The following is a 27,685-nucleotide window of genomic DNA, read 5'->3' on the forward strand; positions in this document are numbered from 1 at the left end:
CCACCCAAGAATGCATAATTTGTGTGGAAAAAAATATCTTGTAGGAGGTTAAGGGAGGTCTGCATTTTGTTGAAGCAAAGCATGTGCATTTGAGGGAGTTCTTCAGATGCCCTTAGGTCTTCACTTTGATCAGGCTACAGGTAAATGTCTACTCCCATTACTAGTCTGTTTGACCAGATATGACCACATCAGATTTATGCACTCTATAAAACTATGGTGTACAGAGATACCATAAGCATGTACACTGAACACAGAATAACTGAGACCCCAAGTTAAAACATATGTCTGATCAAAATGAAGACTGCCAAGTAAGCTATCTGACTTGGGTAAGGCATTCTAGCAGCTTAAATCACTTCTAGGACTCCTACTGGGAAGTTGTGAGGAAACAAGATATCAAAAGCAAGGAGCTAGACCCCAATGTGGAGCCAAGACTTGAGGAGTATGATAGCTTCCACCTCAACAAGGAAACAGCTACCCTAACATAAATAACAACTGGAATCACAGCAACATGAACTACAATAGAAGCCTAAGAAAGTCCTGAATCATACAAGCAATTATTCAGAATAGATGGTGCTTAGTGGAAAATTCAAATAAATGCATAACTAAATAGATAAAAAATAAAACTAGTAGCCCAGGGTATAATGCCCAGAAAAGGAAAACATTTTGCCAGATAAGCTATTTATAAAAGAAGGTTACTGACTTTATGGGAATAACTATACTTTCTTCATGGAACTGCAGGTTAAATACATGGCTCTACATATACAGAAACATTCCTATCAGTTTAGCTTAATACTGCGAAGTATACAACAGGACATAAACAAAAGAATTCTGTGTTGCAACAAAATGTGAGAATGTGGAATTAACAAACACTTTTAAGAAAAGTATTTTAATACTTTCAGTTCCTTCCAAAACTGGGATTAAGTAGGAAAATGTTAGCTAATGGTGGAATCATGGTCAATGAAGTTATTAACCGATGACTCCCTTGAAACTATCATGCAAGAAAGATTTTCAATACAATTACTAGACCTTAAAATCAGTAGCTAATGGTCAATGCACTTGTCTAGAAGTGTAGTGTTTGTGAAAGGAAAAGCAAAGAAAAGAACAAGGGCATAACTTCAACACAGGGATTAAAGTGTAGCACTGGCATTTTACGTAATGCTTCAAAAGTTAAGGTCAGACTGAGTTCAGTTCATTATTTCCTCTACAGGAAACATTCCTAACACTGAAACAGCACATGAGACTAGGACAATACTCCAGCAATTTCATTATATATATATTTTATGTTATATATTTTAGTATCATATTTTACTGACAGGAAAAGTTCATTAAATGGGTCCCATAAAAAAAAATTAACTATCATCAACCTAGGATTCAGAACCAGCAGCTATCACTCCTAGTATCAGTCTCTGCATGCTCTTATTTTAATGTCAGTGTACTCTTTTTGTTGATTACTACAACGTGGATTATTTATGAGTGAAAAAGGAAGCACTGGTGTGGTGGTATTTAACTATAGCAAACAGGTGAAAAGGACAGCTTGGCAGTATATTATTTTAACCCACTAAGCTATATTACCAGTGTCACACACATCCAGGTAAGAACGAGTTCAGCTCAAACTGTTTTACATTATTATGGTCAAGCTTTTTACTAAGAGATGTGGAACTAACTACTACAACCACTATATACTAAAGCAATGAGACTGCATATATGTACACAATGGGTATCTACACAGTGGACAACTATATTTAACACTGCATCAAGACACCCCCATTAGAATCTCAGAACTAATTCTCACACAGATTATGTCACTGTTTGAATATGATCCCATTATGCTGCAATGAGAATAAACAAATTTTGTCTGAAAATAAAATGTATGTGAGGTACTAACCATAATACTGTGCCTTTGCAGCAAACATATATCACAGGACTGTCTCTGATACTAGCATCCATATCTAGACTGCTAGCAGCTTTATCCTTATCATGGCCACTGAAATCAGATTGTAAAAAGAGCAGCAGCACCTCCTCCTATGTCTTTTCCATCCCTGACATTCAGACCCACAGCTGACTGTAAAATGTTTGCCTGTTCAAAAAAGACAGCACTTGTGTCAAGGAGTTAGCTACACATACCACACTACCAAAACTTTAAAAAAGGCAAAGGGCAATTTACTGAGAAACCCTATGAAAGCATTGTTGAGGACACCCTCAGGCACCCACAATTATGCTTAGTATATCACTTAACTTCGCTCATTTTATAGCATATCCATTTCATGGGCTAAAGTCCCAACAAACAATGGTCAAATATAACATAAGAGGAAAACACAGCACAAGGACAGAAGCTATTTATTCTCCATTACAAAACCCTGCAGAACAGTCCTGCCAAAGCAAGCTCTTTCATTTAGAAATTGTGTACACACTGTAAAGCTTTATAAATGCATTCAAGCATTCTTTAGGAATATGTTTGGAAGAGGTAACAGAGATAAAACAACTAGAAATGTGATCTTTAGAAAAGGGTTTGAAACAAACCACATAAGAAAAAATGTGAAGTGTGGGAATGATACACACAGAGGATGAATGAGGTTTAAAAGAAGGCAGGACTTAAATGTAATGTTTAACTGAAAATGACTGGATAGATTATAAGTGATGTATAATGTTTGCAACTGGAAGTGTGGCAGTATTATTTGTGATGTAAAATCCTAGCAACTAGGATTGTGTCAGTGTGGTTCGTTTTTATTTATATAAATGCATGACTGCTCATGTCATAAGTGATGGTTTAATAAAGATGTCTCTTGTTTAAAAATGGGCAGAAATTGAATAATTTATGTAATGTTGCTTAGGTTATATAACGTATAGCAATATATGTGAAGTATAACAAGTTCATAAGTAGGTACTAGGCTATTTGCCCAAGGGCATTTATAAGCCTAGCCAGATAATGTTTGTTAATGTTAATTTAATACAATGCGATTACTTTTGTATAAATGTAAATTGCCTATGTCACAAGTGATAATTCAATAAAGGTGTTTAAAAAAAAGAAAGACTGTTGAAGAGTCAATGTCAATGCCACAACAGCGTGAGCCTTGACCTCCATGGAAAAAGGTTTTCTGTAATTCTTTGCAGCTTAGGTGTCATACAAGACCAAAATGCTTTGTGAAACATTCACAGCTTTTTGCACCCCTTGTGAAGTGTACAGAGGGACATAACATGTCCAAGCAGGCTTACACTTAAGAATAGACTTCCAGTTTCATTGAAACAGGGCTTGACTAACAGCAAGGAGCACATGTGGAGAAACCCTCTCACTGAAGGAAAAGAAAGAAAACCTTTCCAGCTTTTTTCCCTGTGAAAGCAATTTAGCAGATCTGAAGCATTCTTCTTGTTCTTCTTTTGAGGTCTCTTTAGGGAAAGCAAAAAAGAAAAGGAAGTTGAGAAGCACTGGAGTCAGTGCTGATTTTCTCCTCTATACTCCTGCTGTGATATCGCTGACCACAATGGTGGACCCATAGGCATGGGTCAGTTACTATGAAGCAGACTGGTGCCTCTAGCACACTGCCTAAATGAACAAACTTTATTCAAAGGAAACCTTTTTTCTGTGGTGGTCAAGGCTTATACTGCTGTGACAAACAGGGTCAGGACTCTGTCAAGTCACAGAAAGGTTACGCAAGGACCAGAGGCTGATGATGGTACCCAGATGATGTCTTTTAAGCATCAACTGTGGGGATGCTTCACTGTCTAATATTCAGACTGGAAATACACATTCCATCCTTAAGAGCTTCAACCTCCAATGCTGTTAGGTATAATAGAGATACTTGTAGCAGACAGAAAGAGAGAGAAGAATGCAAGTTTCCTCACTGGTGAGATGACAAATGGAGCAGAAAGACAATTTTGCTATGTCTGCCACCTGCCACCAAGTCCATAACAGCAACTACTGAAGTAGTAGTACAAAACTCTAGACTTGGACAAAACCACACTGCCTACATTCAAGGAAAAGACTTCAGCAGCATTTGCTGAACTGAGGATAGCTGTCCTGTATGCTTAGAACATTTCTAATTCGGACTTAAGACTGCTCAGATTCATGCAGAGCATGCCTATGGCAGGAAGGCCAAGAATGTACTATAGTCTAACCAGAAGAAAGTTCACTACTGTAGTCATAACTGTCAATATTTTCAAAAGAAGTGGTATGTTTGTGGTACTTTGTCTTCACAGGTGTATACCAGGCCAATGACCACTAGGGCCTTTATAAACCTAGCTATGCAACCCAACCCAATTGCATCCCCTTGTAGCATGTGCTTCCAATTTCCAGGGGAATGTTAGTTATGGGGTTTACAAAAAAGTTATGTGAGGGGGATTGTTTATGTAAGTTAGGGAATCTTTACTGTCACAGCCTCTGTTTACAGGAGACATGGGCCAGCCCAGGATGATTTCCCATCCAATGGTTTGAAAAGGATTAGGGATGAACAGTGCTGCCCATGGATGGGAAGCATATTCCAAAGCATGCAGATCCTTTGAGATGCGCATCTCCCTCTTGCCAGCATGTTCTATTTATGTCACGAGCAAAGAATATCTGGATGTAGGGTTTTGGATGCTGTTTGTTTTGTGGATGTGGAAAAGCTCCATTAGGGCTAGATCTTAGGATGTCTTATATGTTAAACACAGACTGCCTCTCAGCTGTAGAAGACAAGAGGACAAAGACTGGGGTCTAAGGCAATCGGCATAAGACAGTGTGTTAATAGCCTAGATTCTCTTAATCAGGAATCCCTGCTGGCTTTCTAACTGTTGCAAATGCTTAGCCACGTACATGCCAAAGAGGACATTATACTCAATGATGGGTCTGATAAGGGCTGAGTAGAGTGGTATTAACACTTCCTTGATCTGTAAGCTATATTCTTACTTACAACTTGAGCAATGCAGAATGATTTTCTTACCACCATGGCTATGTGTCGGTCAAACAAAGATTTGTGTCTGCCATCATGGTTGTTAGGGAAATCATTTAAAGAACAGCATGCTCCAGTACCAAGGGGGTATTATTAACAGTTGGAGGATGTGAGTGGATAATTTCAGATGTAGCCATAAATCAGTGGTTCCTGAAGCTGCTCTGGACCACTTTGAAGGTGAACAAACAAGCAAAATGTGGTTATGAGAGTGGTGCAGGTCTTACATGAAAATAGCTTGCTTAAGTTCTTGCCTCTCTGTCAACTTACTGCTCCCACCGTTGCAATAGTCTAGCTCAGCAAGAAACAGCAGGAGTGAGGATTTCTGCAGCTGCCTTTTCTTCAGATGGATCTCCCACAACTTCTCTTTGTGCTTGAACTGGCTGGAATGGATTCTGTGCAAAAAAACAATGTTCTGTTGTAATTCTCCTCTGCAGTGAGCATGCATTCTGCACAGGGATTTAAAATCGGAAATGAAATTATAAACCGTGTGTGGGGAGGTGAAGATGATAATGATATAGTAATCAGAAAATCTAAAAATGTTTTTGGAAGGCTTTTTTGCTCCCCTACATCCTCTGTTCAATCACTAGGCCTACCAGCTACTGTTTTCCCCCAGACTTATTCAGATAAAGCTTAGGCTGACTCAGAACCTAAGGGCACCCTGGGGGTCTTGCCATCACCTTCAGCTGGGATTGTTTTACATACCTCTTCCCATACCAGTGCCTGTGGTTGTGTTTGAGGGAGGCGTACAATGGTACGTGTGCCATATCGGCCCAACTCTGCACCAGCTCAGCCATGTCCACCACCCAGAAAAGCGAAAATATGAAGTAACAAGTTAGAAAAGACTGTACAATTAAGCCGAAATATACTACTGTATCATCATCTGTTTCACAGCAAGAAATACCTGATGGGAAACAAGCTGGCAATGCCCTTTTGACACTCAAAAATCAGGGCCATGATTACACTAAAACCAGCAACAACCAAAACCAGTAACGAAGGCTACAAATGTGGCAAAAAATACAGATGCCTGCAGAAAGACAAAATAAAACATGGATATGATGCAAGAAACACACCACAATAGAGGAAGGGTGGTATTTATACTCATTACACGTATCAGCACAGCAGCGAGTATATGTGCAGGCTGCAAGCACAGCTTAAGCATAAATTAGAAACAGTTTTAGAAAAACTTATGCAAGTGAGGGAATGACGACATATAAATAAGTAATGTGTGAAAACTCTCTGACTGTCTTGTGCTAATAAGGTGTTCATCTTGCCTTTGTGATTTAGAGTTGCATCTGATGCACAAGTGCACAAAAGGGTTAAGAAAAATGAATCCATACTTTTCTATCCACTTTGCATTTGTGAAAGATACTTGCTTTCACTACCAGACTAACTGCGTCCTGGTGCAAGTTGGTCATTTTGGTAGCACCAGAACCCGTGAGTGAAGCAATGCTCATTGACCTACAAGAAATGATATAGACAAAAGATTACTCACCTCAACTCTGTTGAGCAGGAATTACTGGACAGGTATAGAGTGAACAAGGTTATAAGGGCTTGGTTAAGTCTATATAGCCTGGGAAATGAGGGAAAGCATGCCATTCTTATACTTGTGAAAACAAAGGTATGTAGAATCCCTCACTAAACTTGACATGGGGACCTCCCAGAGACACACACATGGGTAAACATAGATTAGTATATGTATTTTCCAGTGTTAAAGGACAGCACCATGTGTGTCTTCTATGGAATGGCATGCTTTCCTGAAGAGTTTCATGTGACACATTGCACTCATGTTGCTATAAAGGCCCCATATGGACCATGGGGTGGTGGTGCTGTCAAGTAGTATGCAATGAATGCATAGGGGTGCATCAACAACATTTTGGCACATCCTGGCAGTGCCCACAATTCTCAAATGTGGCAGAAAAGTTCACTTTACAGCTTCTTCCTGCATGGTAGGATTTCTCATGTTCACCTACTTGTTAAGTGCAAACTATTATACTATTATCAACCTTAGTTATTTCTGTATCTATACAATGGCAGTGGCATTTGTAATCACCACATGTTTTATTGCAATTAAAGTCACCCATCCATAGACTGGGTAAATTACACATGTTCTAATTCACTTGCCCAAAGGTTTTTGAACTTCATTAACTCCATTGCCCTGGACCAGCTAGGTGACCCACCCACAAGGGGCTCAAACATCCTGGACCTGGTGCTCACCAACATGGGAGACTGCTGTACCTCCCCAGTGTGTGGTCATCCCTGCTGAGATCTGACCACAAATCAGTCTCACTCGAAATAACTATAACACAAGAACCCCCCTTAACAACAACAAAATTAAAAAAACTTTTCCAATGCGAATAACATCCTCTTACGTGATGGCATAAATATCTTCATAGCCCCTCCCCCCATTAATGGAACAGACATCTATGCTGAGTTATATACCAATGCTTTATATAAGCACCTGTACAACTGTATTGATTCTGCCATACCCGATAGAACCAAAGCAAGATCTTCAAGGAAAAACAAATCTGCCTGGTGGACAGCTGCCATTAATATGCTATACAATAGGATAAAGAAATAAATTGCTGTCTTAGACCAGGAAGAAAGTGTCTCAAACTGGAAAAACTCCATCCTCAACTTAAACAAGCAAATAAGACTCCTAGTGAAGTCCTCCAAAGCTAACTATGAATTCAGATTAGATTGCCTAACTAGGGAAAACCACAAGGGGTTCTTTAGTTACATCCGTAACCTCAAAGGTAAGATCCAGACTTTCGCTGAAATCATAGTTAACGGCACTACATATACAGAAACTGTGGATAGAGGTAACCTGCTGGCTGACAGGTTCAGTGAAAACTTCACTCCCCTGTCCTCGCCACATATACCCCAAAGCACTCCAAACACCTGTCCCCCACCTAGCATCTCTGAGGAGCAGGTCGTAAATGTGCTCTCCAAGGCCAAAAACACAGCCTCTATGGGATCAGGCAACATCCCAGGATGTGCTCTATATGGGTTAAGACAGGAATCAGCATCACCATTGAGCACGCTTTTCAATCACAGCCTAAGCACTGGCTTCATCCCAGTGAAATGGAAAACAGCTACCATCATCCCTTTGCACTAAGGGGGTGCATCCATGGACCCTGGGAACTACAAACCCATTAGCCTAACCAGCCTTATCTGCAAGGCCATGGAATGAATCATCATGGACCTTACTAACAAAGATACAGGAAATCTTCAAATGCTCCACCCCACCCAGTCTGGCTTTGTCAATGGGAGAGTGTGCCTATCTGTGCATACGGCCTACCTAGACTTAGCCAAGGCCTTTGACACAATTCCCCACTCAAGCATAATTGATAAACTCACCCAGCTAGGTATCAACCCATATACTGTCAGGCTGATTGCAAACTGGCTCACTGAAAGAACTCATATGGTCAAAATAGGGGATTCCACCTCCTTCAGCAGACCTGTAACCAGTGGTGTTCCACAGGGATCGGTTCTGGGATTTCTACTGTTCAGAATCTACTTCTCCGAAGTACAGGCTAAAACTAAAGGGCTATGGCTGACAAAGTTTGCTGAAGACTGCAAACTGGGAGCAATCACTGAAACCCCTAGCGATGTCAACATCCTGCAAGAAAGTCTTACTCAGACTAATAACTAGTGCCAAAGTCATGGTCTTGAACTTACTGCAAAAAATGCATTATCATCCCCTTCAGCAAGGAAGATGCTACTGCAAACTACCACATCAATGCAAATATCCTAAACATACAGTCAGTGGTGGGAGATCTGGGAACAGAGGTTGACAGCAACCTTAACTTCAATCACTATGTCTCCACAGTGGTAAGAAGGGCATTTTATATTGCTCATCTCAAGTAAGGGCATTGCCTCCAGGAAAAAAGAGGTTATAACCTCCCTGTACTCTTCCCTAATCAGGCCAATAATAGAGTACAATGCTCCCATTGGTATGTTCCTTTCCAAACACCTGCAGCAATTGGAGAGACCACAAAGGTTCCTTACGAATAAAATTCAGGGTCTTCAATATCTGTCTTATGCAAACGGACTGAAATTTTATTTTATTTTGACATTTTTTTAACCAGGTTAGTCTGGCTGGGCAAGCTACTCTTTTTCAGCAGAGACCTGAGGAAAAAAGCTCCAATTACACTGTTTACAAAAACAAAAAAAAAATAAAAAGATTTTTACAATACAGTGAAATATTCAACAAACAAATGGAGGAATTTATACAATACTGTGAAAAATTCTACAAAATAGGGGAAGGAAATGTTTAGCCATTACTCATAGTCAATACACATAGCTATACATAAATAACTGTGAGAAGTAAGAGATGCAAGTAAATTCAGTATGGATAATAAAGAAAATATTAAGTAAACAAGGGCTCAAGACAAAGTAAGGGACAGATAAGTCCGTAGGACCGTCATAGAAATATGAAGTAATTATGGGACTAGGATATTCTAAAGGAGTGGCTGAGATAGGAGACAAGAAAGGAGGGCAGTTACTGTGAGAGGAAGTGTGGTCCTGATGTTTAGGTGGGGTCAATGCAGGAGCAGATCCAGGAGGACTGCAAGAATTCCTTTAGTACTGTTTTAAAGCTGTGGATGTTGTCTATTTTGCGTAGTTGGAGAGGAAGTTTGTTCTAGGCAGAGGTGACAGAATGGCTATAAAGTATCTTACCAATGGATTTGTTGGGTTTTGTGATATGCAGCAAGAGTTGGTCAGAGCTACATAGGTCACGCTTAGGGATATAAAGGGAGATAAGATTTGTCAGCGATGGACAAGCTAGGGGTTGGGGAAGGATGGAGTGGATCAGGTGGAGCTGTAGCAAGAGTGGTGTTGAAGTTCAAGCCAATGAAGTTTTTTTTTTAAGGCAAGGTAGTGGTGTGTTCAGTATGGGAGGTTACTGGCAAATCGAGCTATTTTATTGTAGGCGAGTACGAATTTGGAAATCAGGTTCTTTTGTAGGTGAGTAAATACTGGGGGAGCATAATAGAATGTGATTCCACTTTGATGAAAGTGCTGTTTAGAGAGGAGATGGAGAAGGTACATTTTAGATGTTGGGAGTGTTTTGGGCAAGAAGAGTAGGAGTTTAGTTTTGTTAGGGTTAAGTAGAAGTTGGTTAGCAGTGAACCATTTTTCGACAGAGTGCAGAGATTCTTGAGTGAGGGTGAGTAGGTGAGGAAGAGTGTCAGAAGTGGAGATGATAGTAGAGTCAGCATACTGAATCAGGGTGGAGTGTGGGCAAGAGTGGTAGAGATTGTTGGTAAAGATACTGAATAAGAGGGGTCCCAGGATGGAGCCTTGGGGAACCCCAGTTTGAATAGGGAGAAAAGGAGAGGAGGCAGAGAGCCATTTAACAGACTGAAGTTGGTCAGATAGGTAACTAGAGAAGCAGCCTAGTGTGGAGTTAGGGAGGTTAAGGGAAGCTAGTTTGGAGAGAAGGAGTTTATGAGATATTGTATCAAAGGCTTTAGAGAGGTAGAGGAACAGGCAGGAGACTAATTTGTTATTATCGACAGACGGAGAAACAGAATGAATAAAAGATAATAGAGCTGTAGAGGTGCTATGCTGGGGTCGGAAACCATGTTGTGTGGGGGTGAGGAGGTTCTCTTGAATGAGAGAAGACATGAGCTGTTTGAGTATGCACTTTTCAAGAATTTTAGATGGAGGGAAAGAATTGCAATTGGCCCGAAATTTGATGGGTCAATGGAGTTACCTCCTTTGTGTACGGGTAGAACATAGAATTTTTTCAGATAGCAGGGATGGTGCTTTCTTTAACAGAATGACTGATGAGGATGGAGACAGGATAGGCAATAGAGGAGGCTGCTAACTTGAGAAAGGCAGGTGGTAGGTTATCAGGGGAGGGTGAGCAGATGAAATCATAGTCACTTTACTCTGGGTCACACAGACTGCTCAGAGGCGACCTGTGTCTTGCATATAGAGCAATCTCTGACCCAGCTTTGATGGAAATGCTGCGCATTTGCAAGTCAAATGGCAAACGGGTCACTCGCTCAAAGGATCTTAACCTGGTATGTGATATCAAAAGAGCTTGCTGCAGAGACAGATTCATCTCACAGAGATTGCCCCAGCTTTGGACCAAGCTTCCTATTCATGTTAAACAAAGCCCCTCATTGGCTTGGCCATATTTAAGCACAATTTGGATGACTGGATGGGTAACCGGAAATTCACCCAGAGGGTTCCACCTGTGTCTCTCGGACAGGGGCAACAGATGCTGATTTCAGTGTCTGCTTGAACCTGGCACCCTTGGGAACATGGGTTGAACTTGACTAGGCTTGGAAGGGCCCTGGGACCATTAGCTTAGTAACCTCCTATGATAATACCCTAAGTAACAACTCAATAGTGAGAGATTTCGGAACGCAAGTTGACTGTAACCTAAACTTTGACCACTATGTCTCTATTGTGGTAAGGAAAGCATTCTACATCGCACACTTCATTAGCAAAGGGATTGCCTCAAGACTGAAAGAGGTCAAAACGTCTGTACTTGACCCTCATCAGGCCAATAATTGAGTACAATGCTCCCTTTGGTATGTACTTTACCAGGTACCTGCAGCAAGCTGAGAGACCTCAGAGATGTCTAACCAAGAAAATTCAGGGTGTTCAGCATATGAAATACACTGACAGACTGAAGTCACTGTCACTGTACTCAGTAGTGTATAGATTACTAACAGCAGACTTATGCCTGGTCTACAGAGAAATCTCAGATTTAACCTTAATGGAAATGCTGCACATCCTCAAGTCAAATGGGACAAGGGTCACTCACTCCAGGAACCTTAAATTGGCCTGTGACATAAATAGGACCTGCTGAAGAGACAGCTATGTCTCTCAGAGGTTGCCACTCCTCTGGATTAGGCTACCAATTCACATCAAACAGAGCCCCTCTATGACCCTGTTTAAGTGTAGCCTGGATGACTGGATGGGAAACCGTAAATTTCTGCCAGGGATTTCATCTATTACCCTCCTGGATATGCTCAGTCATTGCTAACTAAAATTGAGTTTTGGCAAGATCCTTTCTTTATATTGGGTTTCTTTAGTATTATGTCGGGTGTATACGGCTAGGCTTATAAAGACCTTCGGGTCAATAGCCCAGTAACTACCTATGTTGTTTATGCAAAGTAATAATGTTAGCATAATTTTGCATCCTAACACTGAAAGGGCACGTTTTCTGTTTTTTATCCCTTTAAAGAAAAACAATTATAGCTTTCAATATCTGTAAACTAGACGTGCACTGTGTAGACAAAATTCACAAATCAAACAAATCAGACCGTACTACACTGTCTACTTAATATGGCATCGCTGTACCCTCAAGATTATTACTTCTTTGGAGACTAGTTATGCATGCCCACGTGTTCCACTGTCAAAAATCATCACTCATGTCCTTCCTCACCCATGCTGTATGTTCAGTCAATACATTATAGTCATCATTTTCTGACAAGCCTATTGCCCATCCAGGCGTGCAAAGGCCAATAGACAGATGATTACTTATTTATTTATCTAACATCTGTTGACCTGGAAAGTCTGACTAGGACAGAGCCTATTTTCAGTGGAGGTCCGGGGAGAAACACTTCAGATGCATGTCTCTGGAATGTGGGAGGACACCCACGTGAACACAGAGAGGACATGCAGACTATGCACAGAAGGCACCCCAGCAGAGAACTGAACTGCAGAACCTCTTGCTGTGAAGCGAAAATGTTAACTGCTGAATCACTGCACCTCCCAAACAACTGCACTGCTCAACAACTGGATGACTGACACTTTTGAACCCAGGGTGCTTAACATTTTTAATCTGACTTCATTTTTGAACTAATGTTCCTGACAAGACAGCACAATACACTAATTCCTAAGCATCACTCAGGCTACGATCTTACAAACTGCACAGCATGGAAGAAAATAGGGAGTGTATATGCACACATTCTACACAAAGTGAAGCATAAAGCTTGCAATACAGAAACAATAAACACAACCTTGAAAATGAAAAATAAGAAAACAAAAGGCTCAAGTCTGGTTAAGTAACCTTACGTTATCTTACCCAAGAAGTGGTTTTCCAACTAATGTAAAGTCATCTCCACCAACAAGTAAAACCTAAAACAAATCATAGACGTTGGAAAACATGTTAATCACTTAATAATTCAAATGAAAACTATAACATTCCATAACAAACTGCACACAGTAAGTGACTCATATTATGCAGGTACCACCTGTTATAACAGTAGGTTGGTAAGGGCATTTCAGTTAGCAGCAGTAGTTTAGAAAAAATCCTGTCATTGTGCAGCACTTAAGTGACAGACCTTAAAGAGTTACAATTAATCTTCCTACTCAATATACAAGTGTGCTGGCAATGATGCAATATGGCACAAAAATCTTTCCACTTATACCACCCACAGAGGAAGAGACTTTCTAAGACGCCTCAAGAAAAAAAAAAACACACACAAAAGAGTTTATGAGAACAATATGAACAATAAAATTCCTTAATGAAGACACAGAGTGTACACTAGCTTGTCAGCTGGAAGACCTAGTGCAATGGCTGGCTCTCCTGATAATGCTTACACTTCCTTTGTTGCTACACAAATCATGCACTGTATTCAGAATGCATCTCAAGCAAATGCACATCTTGATTAAACAGACAAATTACATGTCTTTAGCTATCCAATAATAACTATTCTAATTAAGTTTCCTGCTTTTGTCACTATTGTTATAATTTACACTAATTGTCTTAAACAGATATTTCTCAAATTCCATCTGCTATACTGAGATTTGCTTTAGTCTGTAAATATAACCATAATTTAAGTAAATCATTACTTTTTTCCTCGTACTAAATTGTTATATTTTTCTCCTACTGATATACAGGATAATGTCAAGTATTGGGGTGCCACTTTTTTTCGTGAAAGTCCCACCAGACTATATGGGAACAATCTAAGCAAGACAATGGAGACTTCCAAAATGGCTGCAAGTGGATCAGTAGGTTGATTAGAGATTTGACACTATGACCTTCATGTGCCTAGTCTTGAACTTCAACTGAAGCAGCAAGATGTGATGATGTTCCTCTGTGCCATGGGCTACTGTAATAAGAGAAAGATGTGTGAAAAGTAAAGTGCAAGTTTCACATGCAAACTCCAAGACTGTAACAGTTTGGAGAATTAACTTACTTCAGTGTGCAGTGATCTCAGAGTTAATGTATTACTATACTGCAACGGGCTCCCAGTAAAAGTTGGAAACGTCCCCCACCCCTTTGCAAAAACACTTTCAAAGTACTATGACAACTTTCAGTTTTTGCTACTGTAGTCCTATGTTGCAGTCTACAGCTCATACTTTTGACTGTCTAACTTAACTGTACTTATCTGACATCATTGTAGCCCTTTGTGCTGCAAATTAATTGTAAGTAATCTGTAATACACTACATTAACAGGCATTTCTGTTACATATTTTAAAAGCTTCAAGAATAGCAAACAAGGTTCTCAACAATAGGGCTATTACAACTAAGCTTAGTGTAAAATTTTAGTGTATTAAAACAATGCCCACCTGAACTTCTCGTTACTTAAAAATAAAAGAACACAATGCCTGACAGATAAAATGTTTGCCTGCATGTATAGGATATAACACCCGTCAAGCTTCAGGGGACCTTCCACACGCCCAATTTGTTAGTCAGCTCGAGTTGACTAAAAGACAGGTTTGGGCGAGAAGCCTTCACACCTTTCATGCTAACAGAGAGGGAGCAGACATTGCTAGGAATAACAAAAATCAAATGTTCACACCCTAGCATTAAAAAAATAAATAAATAAAAACAAACAAGGCTGATGGAGGGAGGGAGTGGTTACTGCAGCAGTGATCATTTGAACATCTACTACTATGGTAAACCTACTTTACAACACTGTACTATGTTCTTCAGATTGACCATTGCTACAGTAGCCTAAGCTATATGGGTAGATTGCCATAGCTTAAAACAATGGACAGGTGGAATGGGAAGGGACCAGGAGACCTGGAGAATGGTCATAGCAAAGCCTGATCCAGATTTGGAGAAGGAATTTAGCATGTAGTGCTTTATAAAGGTATGTACAGAAGACAAAGGGCTGGATTCAATAAAGCGTACACTAAGTGTACACTGTTCTGAGGAACAGACTACACAGACATAACACACATCTTCTTCCTCCTAATTTTAGTTTTCCTGCTGATATTTTTACTGCTTTAAATATTGACAAGGATCCATAAAGATTACCACAAAGTGCAGACTACATGTACATTTCGCGAAATCTTTCTGAGTGACTAGAAAACACAAAACTAATTAATAATTTTATTGAATACATATCGTGTAAGCTTTATTGAATCCCGGGGAAAGTTGCTGCCTCTAGAACACTTTAAGAATCCACCAATTTCCAAAAAGCCATAGATGAAGCTAAGGCCCTAAGTATAGTGTGCCTAGACCTTGCCTGGAATAGTTTTGTTCTGGTGGAAATAACAAAAGGTAAAAGCCTGAAACAACCCTTTAGAAATAATTTGCTTTGACATGGGTTGTTCTTTTTTCTTACCTGCACAAGAAATGAACAACTGGTTGGAAGTTCTGAAAGATTTAGTTCTGTCAAGATAGTACCAGACTTGTCTGTGAACATCCAAGTTATGAAGTATCCCTTCTCCCTCATTTTTGGGTTCAGGGAAGAACTTTGGGAGAATAATAGTTTGGATTAAAGTAAACTTAAATACTACTTTAGTCATAAAAGGATTAGTTTTAAAGGAAAGCCTATCTCTGTGGAAAATGAGATAAGACTGACCCACCATAAAATCTTGTAACTCAGACACTCTTCTTGCAGAGTGTCATAGCAACCAATAAAACTGTTTTCCATGTTAAGAACCTCAAGTCAGCCAAGATCAGCTAGTTCAAATTGAGTAAGAGTTAGCTTTTCTAACACAAAATTAAGATCCCAAGGAGGAGACACTGGTTTGCAAAACCTTTCAAAAACATTTTGACATGAGAGTGCTTTGAAAGAGGGGTATCCATGAGCAGACATGCTGGAATGGCCAACAAATGACCCTTGATAGAAGGTAAGACAGGTCATAAGAAGGTACCTCACAAATCCTGTAAAACCAAAGCAACACTAAACCTGAATGGGTACTTGTAATGTTGTTGGCACCTACTAGAAAACCATTTCCATTTCCTTGTATACAATTTTCTAGTAGCAAGCTTTCTTGCCCTCATTAGTATCAATTACAAGTCCTCTGTAAAAAGGTGCCTAAAAGGTATGAAGAACCCATCATCCATGCAGTCAGTTGAAGGTGCTTGGGACTGGAACGCATTTGTTCCATGGTCAAGCTGAAAATGCTGCGTCTTTCCTTAAACTAAGCAGCATAAGCCATTAACATTTAAAAAGTATTAAAAAGTCAATTTTCACAGTAATACAAACTAAAAAATATTCTAATAAACTTTACCAACCTCCAAAAATAATTTAAACACAGCTTCTCTACAGGAAAAAAAACAGCTTTAGAATGTTCAAATCAACTTTTAAATGGTCAGAAACAAAGGTGCACTACTGTTTAAAAGTACAGTAAAGTTGAATGACAGTCAATAAAAACACATTCTTAACTTAAAACAGATATTCCCCTCCACAGGAAAGCTTAAACATTAACATTTATATATGGAAGGTTTTTCCCCAAAGGGAACTTATCTGCACAATAATGAAACAGCACAAACTGACCGTAGATCCTCGAAAGACTGCAGAGCAGCATTCTCTTTGGCAGCAGGAAAGCTTTGAAGGGTTTGGCTCCCAAACCCATATTTTAGCTCAGCTCAAGCTGACTAATAGTTTGGGAATGTGGAAGGCACCCTGAAGCTTTTGAAGCAGTCACGGTTATATCTTTTGCAGGATATAACCCATATAGCTTAGGCTTATGTGACCATTATCTGTGTTGCCATGTAAAATGATGACTTGTTTCAGTACACCTTGACAAAATCAGGGGATTCCTATGTTTCTTGACGTTTGGTTGTAGTGGAGTAGAAGGTCAATGGAGCATTTGCTTCACAATCGTAATTCATTAATGTGCATATGGGTTCATAGGACGATACTAGGCTATTGGCCCAGAGGCCGTTATAAGCCTAGTCAAGAATTTCGCCCATGTTTTCACAAAGTCAGCACCCATTTCCCCTGTCCAGCAGGCACACAGGTAGGATCCCAGGGGTATATTTTCAGTTTCCCATCCAGTCATCAAGGTTCCTCTTAAAAGGGGCTAGTGAGGTACTCTGCTTGACATGGAGAGGCAGTCTATTCTACAGATGGGTGAATCTTTGGGACACAAATCTGTCCTGCCACAAGTTCTATTAATGTCACAGATCAAGTTGAGGCCTTGCATGCCGGTTGTGAGAGTGGAGTTTGACTAATGTTTATGCAGAAACTCCATCAAGGCTGGGTCTGAGACAGCCTGGTATGCCAGACACAGATCATCTCTGAGCACTCTGTACGAGACTGAGTAGAGGGACAGGGCTTTTAGCCTATCTGTACAGGACACGTGTTTGAGACCCTGGATTTTCCTGGTCAGGAACCTCTGTGGTCTCTCCAGCTGCTTCATGTTCTTTTGATTTTGTCCTCATTACTTTGCCTAAAAAAAGGCACTATGGGGGACACAACAGCCTCTACCAGAAGCATGAATCCCAGGGGAGACAGATGAAGGCCATCTCTAGCAAAGCATCGTGGTCCGTCAATCGTCCTTCCAGGCTGTCAGGTACTGGATCCCCTTGGAATGACACCAGAAACTAAGCCAATTGTTAAAAGTCAATCATTTTCTGTTTGCATTGAGGCATCATTCTGGGTGATAGTAGGATGCTGCTTAAGGCTAGGGACATACCTACCTGGGAAACATTCAGCAAGCACAATCATGTCTCTCTTCATATAGTTCAGAGAGGTATGTCTCAGGTCATTTACACCAATATGGAGTAACAGTACCTGTTGTTGAGAGACTTGAGTGTGAGCATGATATGGCAAATTCTAGCACCTAACAAGCAACTTACTGTGACTTTCTCCTTGTCTAGCCTGATGAGGGGCACATCTGTGTGTTTCACAATAGAGTCTCCAAAGACTAGTATGTTGGGTTTGTTGCTGGGCCTTGGAGGCTGTGAGACACAGGCGTGTGTACTGTTTGGTGTTGTGGGTTGTGATGCACGTGTTTTTGCCTCAGAGGTCTCTTTTGTTTAGGCATGTGTTTGTTGAGAACCTCTACATATGTGGGAGTGTGTTTTACAGCTGTGGGTGGTGTTAGAGGTGTAGTGTTAGTGCAGACGACATTCTCGGTGCCAGATGTACTGGCTTGTGATTGAGACAGCTAGGATTCTAGGTTCTTAATGTAATTGCATCTCTCACTTATTGCGTTCCTATGTAGTAGTAGTAGTAGAGGGTTGTCTGTGTACAAGAGGCAGTTGCCACACTGTCTCAGTATGCCCATATCAACCAGACTAGCATGAGAAACCATAGGTAATTGTCCATTCATGGTTGTCAGAATCTGTGGAAGAGAGGTCAGGGATAGTAGACTGGGTACTATCTGAGGAGAGTACCTATAGGTGGGAATAGGGCTGGAAAAAATCAATACAGTAGCTGCAAGGGAGGGCCTCACTTTCACAAGAGTGCTGTTAAGGGAAAAAATGCAGCTGAGATACCTTGCAAAGGATTAAACTAGTGCAGCGGTGGTGGGTGACACGCAAACAAGAACAAATCCGCACAAACATGGGGTTTAAATATCACAAAAACAAAACTAAAATAGAAACACTAGAATTGACCAATCAACTCTTGTCCCCGAGCTCTTAGCTAAACACCTTATGCCAGACCAGTTCCAACCAGTTCACTTACTTCCACTAAGTGTAGGTAGGCCCTAGCCAACACATGATGGTGTAAGCAGGAAACACAGGAAATATATAGGAATCACACAAAGAGATTTGGATACAGCAAAACCTGTAACCAGACTATGCTAAAGATATTTAAACTCTGTTTAGGTCGATTTTACATAGGAGAACAGATGCACACAAATATAACAGCAGAACAGTTCACACTCAAACAGTTTAACGGTAAAACAATGAAAAAAAAGTGCCAGTGTAATGCAAGTTCATAAGACAGCACAGTTAATCAAATATAAGTGCAGCATAAGTCAGAATAAATTGAAAAATGGCATTCAGTTTTATAACTCTCTCAGCAGCATTGAAATTAGACATGACACCAAATCTGGAGGTATACCAACAGTAGAATAAGCAACGCCCAAAAACAAAGTCAGTAGAAAGGGAGGGTGTCACGATAAATGAGCCAATACTTTAATAAAAACAAGAAATGATACAGGATGAGCACTTTCACAACATAGTTGCTTCTTCAGATCTAAGAACTCTAAAAATACATCAGATTTAAATAATAAAACCAATTAGCACTTCAACCTCTTCAATTTTAAGGCTGGTCTTAAAGGAGTATTGCCATTTAGCCCAATACCCCTATTAGCAGCCAAAACAAGAATCCATTTAAGTTCTAAGAACTCAGTATTAGTCTTTATATGTCCACATCATATAGTAGTGCAATACTTTTCTAAAACCAAAAATTTAAATGTATGTAATACCCCTTCATTCATATTGTACTTGGCCAGTTCATTCCTAGAGTCAGCTCTATTAATAGCATAAATATGCTCCCTTATTCGATCCCTGAAACACCTATTGGTATTTCCAATGTAATGTGCAATGCAACAGCCACAAATAGCTAGGAAGACAATATCCTTGGTATTATAGCTTTGAAATCAGCACATGGTAGATGCAGAATGCTCACCACCTTGTAGCTCAATTTTATTATGCATTACTTGTAGAGTACTGTGACAGCTAGACTAATCTATTGAGTTTTCTGGGCTATATATGAAGTCATCTATATATACTAGTGTTAGCCAGAAACGTGAAGAACGTGGTTCATAGGTAGTTACTAGACTATTGGCCCTAGGGCCTATATAAGCCTAGCCAAAAAGGTACCCTGGCTTTCGCCACCCAAGAAAATTATTTTCCTGTACCCATGTCAAGCAGAGCCACAGAAGTGATCCCCGGGGTGAATTTCCTATTTCCCATCGAATCATCAAGGTTTTTCTTGAAGAGTGCTAATGAGGACCTCTGTTTGCTATATATAGGTAGTCTGTTCCAGAGTATGGGAAGTCTCTGAGACAGGAATCTATCCCTGCAGCATGTTCTGTTTATTGTGGTGACAAGGTTTAGGTCCCTAGAGCGTGTAGCTCAGAGGGATTGGGATTTCTTTAAGTGGAGCATGTCCAACAACTCTGGGTTTGACACAGCTTTGTATGTTAGGCAGAGATCGCCTATGTGACGGAGTAAAGCTGGAGTTTTTTGAGACGGTCTGCGTAAGGCATCTGTTTGAGGCCAGTAATCCTCTTTGTGAGGTATTTCTGCGGCCTTTCCAGTTGTTGTAGATGTCTTGTGAGGTACATACCAAAAGGGTAGTCGTACTCTATAATGGGTCTAATGAGTGATGAGTAGAGGGGAACAGTGACCTCTTTTTTTCTGGATGAGAAACCTGTTGTGATGAGGTGTGCCACGTAGAAGGATTTCCTGACCACTACGGCAATGTGATTATCAAAGGAGAGACTACTGTCCACCTGTGTCCCAAGGTCTCTTATCACACTTTTGGTGTTAAGTAGACTACTGCCTATGTAGTAATTCATGGGTACAGAGTTTTTACAAAGGGGATGGCAATGCACTTTTTGGCACTGAGCTTGAGGCCATGGCTTTGACACCAGGCATCTGTCTCAGTGTGGCCCTTTTGTAGGGTGTCCACATCGTTAGGAGTTTCGGTTATGGCTCATAGTTTGCAGTCATCTGCAAACTTAGTTAGCCAAAGACCTTCTGTGTTAGCCAGTACTTCAGAGAAGTAGATACCCAAACAGGAGAGGACCCATGACTATACCCTGTGGTACTCTACTTGTCACTGGTGTGAAGTCTGATTTGGAGCTACTTTCACAGTGTGGGTTCTGTCAGTAAGCCAGCTGGCAACCCATCTTGTGACATAGGGATTTATACCTAGTTTAGTAAGTTTATCTATAATTCCAGAGTGGGGGATGGTGTCGAACGCCTTAGAGAGATCTAGATAGAATGTGTGAACCACCTTATCCTCATCTATGGCTTTGGTGACTCCTTCAAAAAAGTCCATCAGGTTTAGGAGACATGATCTGCCTTCTACAAACCCGAACTGTGTGGGGTCCAGAGTCTGGAGATCTCCAATGTCTTTGTTTTATGAGTTCCATGATAATACGTTCCATGGCCTTGCAGACCAGGCTCGTCAGGCTAATGGGGTGGTAGTTCCCGGGGGTCTGTCATGGCTCCCCCTTTGTGGAGTGGGATAACCATTGCTATGCGCCATTCAATGGGCACAAAGCTTGAGGTGAGGCTATGACTGAACATGGTACTTAGGTGGGGTGCCAGTTCATTCTGTGGTTTGTGTAGAAGGCAGCCTGGGATGTCGTCAGGTCCCATGGATGCTGTGTTCTTGGCTTTGGAGAGTGAGGTTTTTACCTGTGCAGCCATGATTACAGGAACTTTGCAATCTTCCGGTATAGAGATGGGCTCTTTAGGGGGGGTAAAGTTAGCACTGAACCTATCTGCCAGGATGTTGGCAATATCAGTTGGTTCTGTATATTTAGTGCCATTGTGCTGTAACTCAGAGCAGATCTGAGTGTTGCCATTGAGATTCTTGACATAGCTATAAAATGCTTTGTGGTTATCTTTCCAGAGAATCACTGACGCAAGCTGACAGGAATTAAAATTTTAATACTTTATGATTTTCTCTACAAGACAAAACAGTAATGGCAGATGTGATCCAAAACTACATGCAAAGGTGAGATAAACACCAGCTAGTAGCCTAGAAGGTTTTCTCTATGGGAAAAGGTTGCAAGTTGTGGCAAATGCCAAAAGCATTTAGTAGTAGTGCAGGAATCACAAAAACAATCTTGGATTCAGATCACAGTTCTAATTACATCTGTAGAGTTTTTATTCCTAGAATGTTTTCTTTTGCTCATACTATCATAAATGGATGATGGGAGCACCTTTTCTGAGGACGTGTAAATTTCAAAGGAATTTAAAACAAAACATGGTGCAGTCATAACTGTTACATGGAAAAAATAAGTAAGATCAAGTTTACATAGACTCTAGGATTTACTCAGAAGATAAACCGTCAGATCAGCTGGGTCAAATACTACTTTCTAATACTTTATCTGTTTCTTTGTATGTAATGACAGCATGTGGTCTGCTTATATTAGTACTAAAAGGATATTTGCTGGTTACTGTTTGCAGTTTTTACTGGGCTATTTGTTCTTTTGTATATATACTTTCATATTCGATACCCATGTACAAAAAAGTGCAAAAGAAAATATAAGTCAATGTTTTACCTTTTCTAGCCTAATTCTGTCTCCACATTGTACATCTATTTCATTCTCGATCTGTATCAAGTCCTCATTTGTTACTTTCCACTGTCGACCAGCAAAATGTACCACTGCAAACAGTCTTCCATATTCCCCTTCTGCGATCAGGTCATTGACCTTCTGTACAAGTTCTGCAGAGAAAAACACATGACTTCTACTACAAATGGTATGTCTCTTAACTTTAAAGTATAAATCAGCTTAAAAATGTTATTAAATGCAGCAGAATCCTACAGAAAGACAGTATTCATAAACATGATGGCTTAATAAACCACATGCATACAAGATGACATCAAAATGTATTTATTTGTGTTGACTGGGTAAAACAGCAAATCTGTACTCACATCAATGTGAGGCAGCACTTCTAGGAGAGTCTACAACTGAGATATTCTTTTCCATCACCTTCAAAACATCAAACTTTTCTCTGATGTTTGTGTGGGTGCATATTGTGAGACTGGACAGTGCATTAAGAGACTGTGCCTACCTTCTACACCTTCCAATCTGCCCAAACTACTGTAAATCAAGGAAACAGTGAACAAGGATATATTAATGCTTGCTTGTCTAGGCTTTCTATCAAGGCATGGTAACGCCTTGATGTGTCCAATTATGGTGGCTGCCAAAAAAACACAATTACTAGAAAATGGAAATCAAAATCTCAACCAACTATATTAGAAGTAGTGAACACAGTAACACAGATAAAACATCTGTAACTGAGATCTTTAAAAAAGGGTAGGAGCAAACTACATAGGAAAAAAGGGAATTGTGGGAACAACACATACAGGGGAGGAATGAGGTTTAAAAGAAGGCAGGACTTAAATGAGTTATGTAATGTTCGACTGAAAATGACTGGGTAGATTATAAGTGATGTATAATGTTTAGAGCTTTCATTCACTTTAATAATGTGAACTTCATCAGAAAAAACATACATCAACCCACCCCTTCCTTTTATAATAAATTGAATTACATAACAGGAAATGATGCAATGAAAAAATCTTTGAAAAAATCATTAAAATTCTAAATCAAGACAAAAATACATATAAAAATGTATACATATATATGAAACAATTAAACAATGAATCCTACTTGATGTCAATCAATTTAACATACATACTTTATCTATACATTAAAAAACATTTCAAGTTAATGACTTCATTTAGACCAGGTAATACGTCCACTCCAAATAGGAGCTGCCAAATTGCCTCTTTACATTCCAATCTGTTATTTAAATCCCCGGCTAATAAAACTTTATCAACATTATCTAAAACAAAAAACTCAAACTTTTTAAATGTAGTACAAGAAAGTGCATGTCTAGATAGTGAATTGGTCTTATCTTTTTTCTTTATACCTAAGGTGTGCTCGTATATTCTACGTTTTAAACTTCTCTTAGTTTTCCCTATATAATAATTCTTACATGTTATGCAAGTGGCTAAATAAACCACATATTCACTGTTGCAACTGTAATACTTTCTTGCTCAAAAAGTGTGTCTCAAATGTTCTACAATGACAAAGGATGAGTTACTATTGAATCTACATTGTTTACAGTTCATGCAACTGAAAGTTCCTTTCTTATTGGAACATGCTCTGACATTAACTTCCACATCTTTTTTTGATTCCAACATCAACTTAATGTTGGTGATTCTTTTGTAAGTGAATTTAGGTGTCACCCCTAAAATAGAAGCTAATTCCTTATTACCAAGAATAATTCTTTAGTTGTTCTCAATAATGTGTTTAATGTTCCACATTTCTCTAACTATAGGTAAAGGAAATGCAGTTTGGAATTCATTTACATTCATATCACTGCTCATTCTATTGATATCCGGGGGGGGGGGGGGGCACCATTAAATCCCTCGAGTGTAAAATAGGTTTAGCTTCCCCATTCCTAAGAATTATTACTTCACCTTCTATTCTCTTCAGCCATCCTGGATCATATCCTCTGTCTGTGAATAACGAACTTAAAAATAATAATTTATCAGCAAAAATGTCTTCTTCTGAAGTTAACCTACTTAATCTTATAATCTGACCCTTGATGACTCTCTTCTTCATATGAAAGGGGTGCAAGCTGTCCCTGTGTAGATATTGATTTGCAAAGCATGACTTTCTAAATATTTTGCTCTTAAATTGTTTGTGCCATTATCTATACTTACAGCCAAATCTAAGAAGTTAATGTTTTCACCAAAACCACCAATTTTAAAAAATAAAAAAATCAGTAGTGTTCAAATGTGTGACCAATTCTACAAACTCTAGGTAATCAAACAACCACAGAAAAAACAAATCATCAATGTACCTGTAGTAAAGTTCCACTTTGCTAAAACTGGAATGTGACTTAAGAAATGTTTGTTCCCAGTTTGCCATGACTAAATTGGCAAAAGCTGGAGCAACTCTTGCCCCATGGCTACACCGGAGAGTTGTTTATACAATACTTTATTAAATCTAAATTAATTATTGTCCAACACTAACTCCATTAAAGTACAGATGGTATTAATCTTTTCACCCGAGAACTCTATTTCCAGTTAGATACTCCCTCATATATTCTAGACCTTTTTCCTGATTTATAGAAGCATATAAACTCCTCACATCCAGTGTTCCAAAAAATGTTGCCTTATTAGATTTATCATAATGTCTTAAAATTTCAAGTAAATGCCAAGAATCTCTCAGATAATATTCTGACGTCTGAACAACTGGATTTAGAACACTAACCAAATTGAAATGTTTTCAGTCTTTGAATGTTTGACAGAAATAATAGGTCTAAAAGGTGGATGTTTATCATTGTTTTGTATTTTTGGAATACCAAAACATGTTGCTATTTTTGGATGTTCAACAAGTAAGAAATCATATTCCCTATTGTCTATCTCTCCTTGACAAAACATGTCAAACAAAAGTGTGTCTACTCTTTTAAAACTACTTCCTATTTGCTCAAAATTGACCTTCTTGTATGTACTTTGATCATCTAACATAGAACTTATAGACTCCTCGTAATCTATCTTACCCCCTTTGTCTGCCTTCATAGTTCTAATGTCAGGATTTCTGGTCAATGTTTTTAGAGCCAACATTTCATCTTTGAATAAATTATTTTCGCCATTGTCACATTGTATTCTCTTAAACTCACTTTCACAAATATTCTGAAACACCTGCAATGTGTTAAGCAAAGGTGGATTAAATGTGCTCGCTTTACATGGTGTTTGTGTGTGTGTTCGCTCATTCAAACCAACATCCTGCATTATATATTTAAGATTGAGCTTTCTTAAAAATAATCTAAAATCCACCAACAATTTGCCTACATTCATCCCATAAGCCGGGATGAAAGAAAAACCTTTCCTTAACACATCTTCTAATTTTGAAGAAAGGGGTGTATCAGACAGATTTAAAATGTCAACATCAAAGCCACTTGTAGTGACTGTAGCTACCACTTTCGTTTGTTCTTCCCCCTCCCCTTTTGCTGTGTGGAGTTGTACCACTTGGTAGTCCGTTTGTTGGATGCCACCACTCTCTGAAAAGGGCCTTTGTCTTGTTCACCCAATGAAATAACTATTTCAGCATAACTAGTTCCAGCCTCATTCAAATTATTTCTTCGTTCAGTGGCTGTACCAGCCGTATGTACTGCTGGAAATACCTCTTTGTCCCCCAAGCTCCCTGACAAACTGTCTACGTTCGTCGTTTTCACTTCTTGAACAAAAGGATTATTGCGCTCTCAGTCTTTCCCTTTTGTATTGTCTATTGTGACTGATTGAGATGTCTCTCTAGTTTCATCATAAACAATGTATGCCTGATTAGATTTGTAGGCAGTAATATCTCTTCTCAGCTTGGACTGCTTCCTTGAAACTATTGTTGCCCTGTGCCTATCCGCCTTTGCTTCAACACTATTATATAATAATAGTCCAATGAGTGCCTCAACGGGACGAATGCTTCTCTATACAAAACCCAAATAGTTAATAAAAGAAATAAAAATAGAGATAGCAAACCAAGTACTGACACTGAATATAGCAACAAGTCCAGCATATAATCAGTCTAATGCAGTCACCACACATAGGCTCCAATAATCCAGCAAGTAAAATGTTTATTCACATCGAATAAATAAACACAGGTTAGCGCTTTCACCGATATGGCTTCTTCAGACCTATTCATTAGATTACTTCACAGACAGTTTAAATACACCATTTAAGCGGGAACAAACATTTAATATTTAAAGGTATACTGCAAAAACTTAATAAAAATTTAATAAAAAATTCCATTAGATTGAGGTCTGATACCCCACCTGGCCTGAATGGTATGGTTTCAGTGAAACCATTTTTAAGAACAAAAAAACTGCCTAGATAAATTGGGTTTATTGTTTTAAGTATTTATAATATGCTTAGTGTTCATAATAAGTATTGCAATGATTTTATATATATGCTTGAATGGAATTTTTTATTAAATTTTTATTAAGTTTTCCGTTCATGAGAATTTCGCCACTTCCGGTGTTGACTTTCGGACGTAAAACGTCATCAATGTTTGTATTTAAGGTGTCCGTTTCGGTCCGAGTGTGGTCTTTGGAAGTTGGATCGTGCTGGTGTTCTTTTTTGGTTTTTGAACTGTTGGATTTCTCAAGTTCTATTTGATGTATAATGTTTGCAACTGGTAGTGTGTCAGTATGGTTTGTGATGCACAATGCTTGCAACTAGGACTGTGTTGGTATGGTTTGTTTTCATTTATATAAATGTATGATTATTAAACCATCACTTAAGATATAAGCAAAGATGTTTCTTATTTAAAAAGGGCCACAAATTGAATAATTTATGTAATGTTGCTTAGGTAATATGACATGTAGCAATATATGTGAAACTTAATGTTTGTTAATGTTAACATGTTAATATAGTTTGATTACTTTTGTATAACTAGGAAAAATATGAAAACATATTTATTTTACATTTGTTAACCAGGATAGTCCAGCTGGACACATGTCCATTTTCAGTGGAGGCCGGGGGAGAAAAGCTCCAAAGAGACAGTTTTACAGAACATACAGACAAACTTGAGTACATATTTCATCTAGATCCATTAGGGTATCTAGTTATTGACACTTACAGGTATAAACTACAGACAGATACAGTTTACAATAGTCAATAAACAGTTTTACATTGTTCATACTAACACTGTTACATGTATGTCACCATACCTCTGATGTGGTATACATTTATATGCAGGTAACATACAGGACTCTAGTTTAGGACAATAGTTACAACAGTACTGGAGTGGATCAGGTATTAGTCTGTAGTTGAACAAGGACATAGCCATTTGTTGCTGAGGTAGTTGTAGACAGCTTTTTTAAATGTAGGTAGGGAGGTTATCAG

At 39.2% G+C, this 27,685-nt stretch overlaps 1 protein-coding gene across 1 annotated transcript in view; it reads right to left on the reverse strand.

Annotated features, from left to right (window-relative positions):
• Window positions 1–5,127: 5,127 nt before the first annotated feature.
• Window positions 5,128–27,685, reverse strand: part of LOC122798398 (39S ribosomal protein L21, mitochondrial-like) — a 131,747-nt gene continuing 109,189 nt past the window's right edge. The window contains exons 4-6 of the mRNA XM_044067303.1: window positions 22,332–22,495; window positions 12,973–13,025; window positions 5,128–5,314 (exon numbers count right to left, since the gene is read on the reverse strand). Coding sequence (XP_043923238.1) covers window positions 5,143–5,314; window positions 12,973–13,025; window positions 22,332–22,495 — 389 coding nt within the window. The 3' untranslated portion in view covers window positions 5,128–5,142. The remainder of the gene's footprint in view (window positions 5,315–12,972; window positions 13,026–22,331; window positions 22,496–27,685) is intronic.

This window comes from Protopterus annectens, chromosome 3.part1, assembly GCF_019279795.1.
Source record: "Protopterus annectens isolate FY-2018-M chromosome 3.part1, PAN1.0, whole genome shotgun sequence".
Classification (NCBI taxonomy): Eukaryota; Metazoa; Chordata; order Ceratodontiformes; family Protopteridae; genus Protopterus; species Protopterus annectens.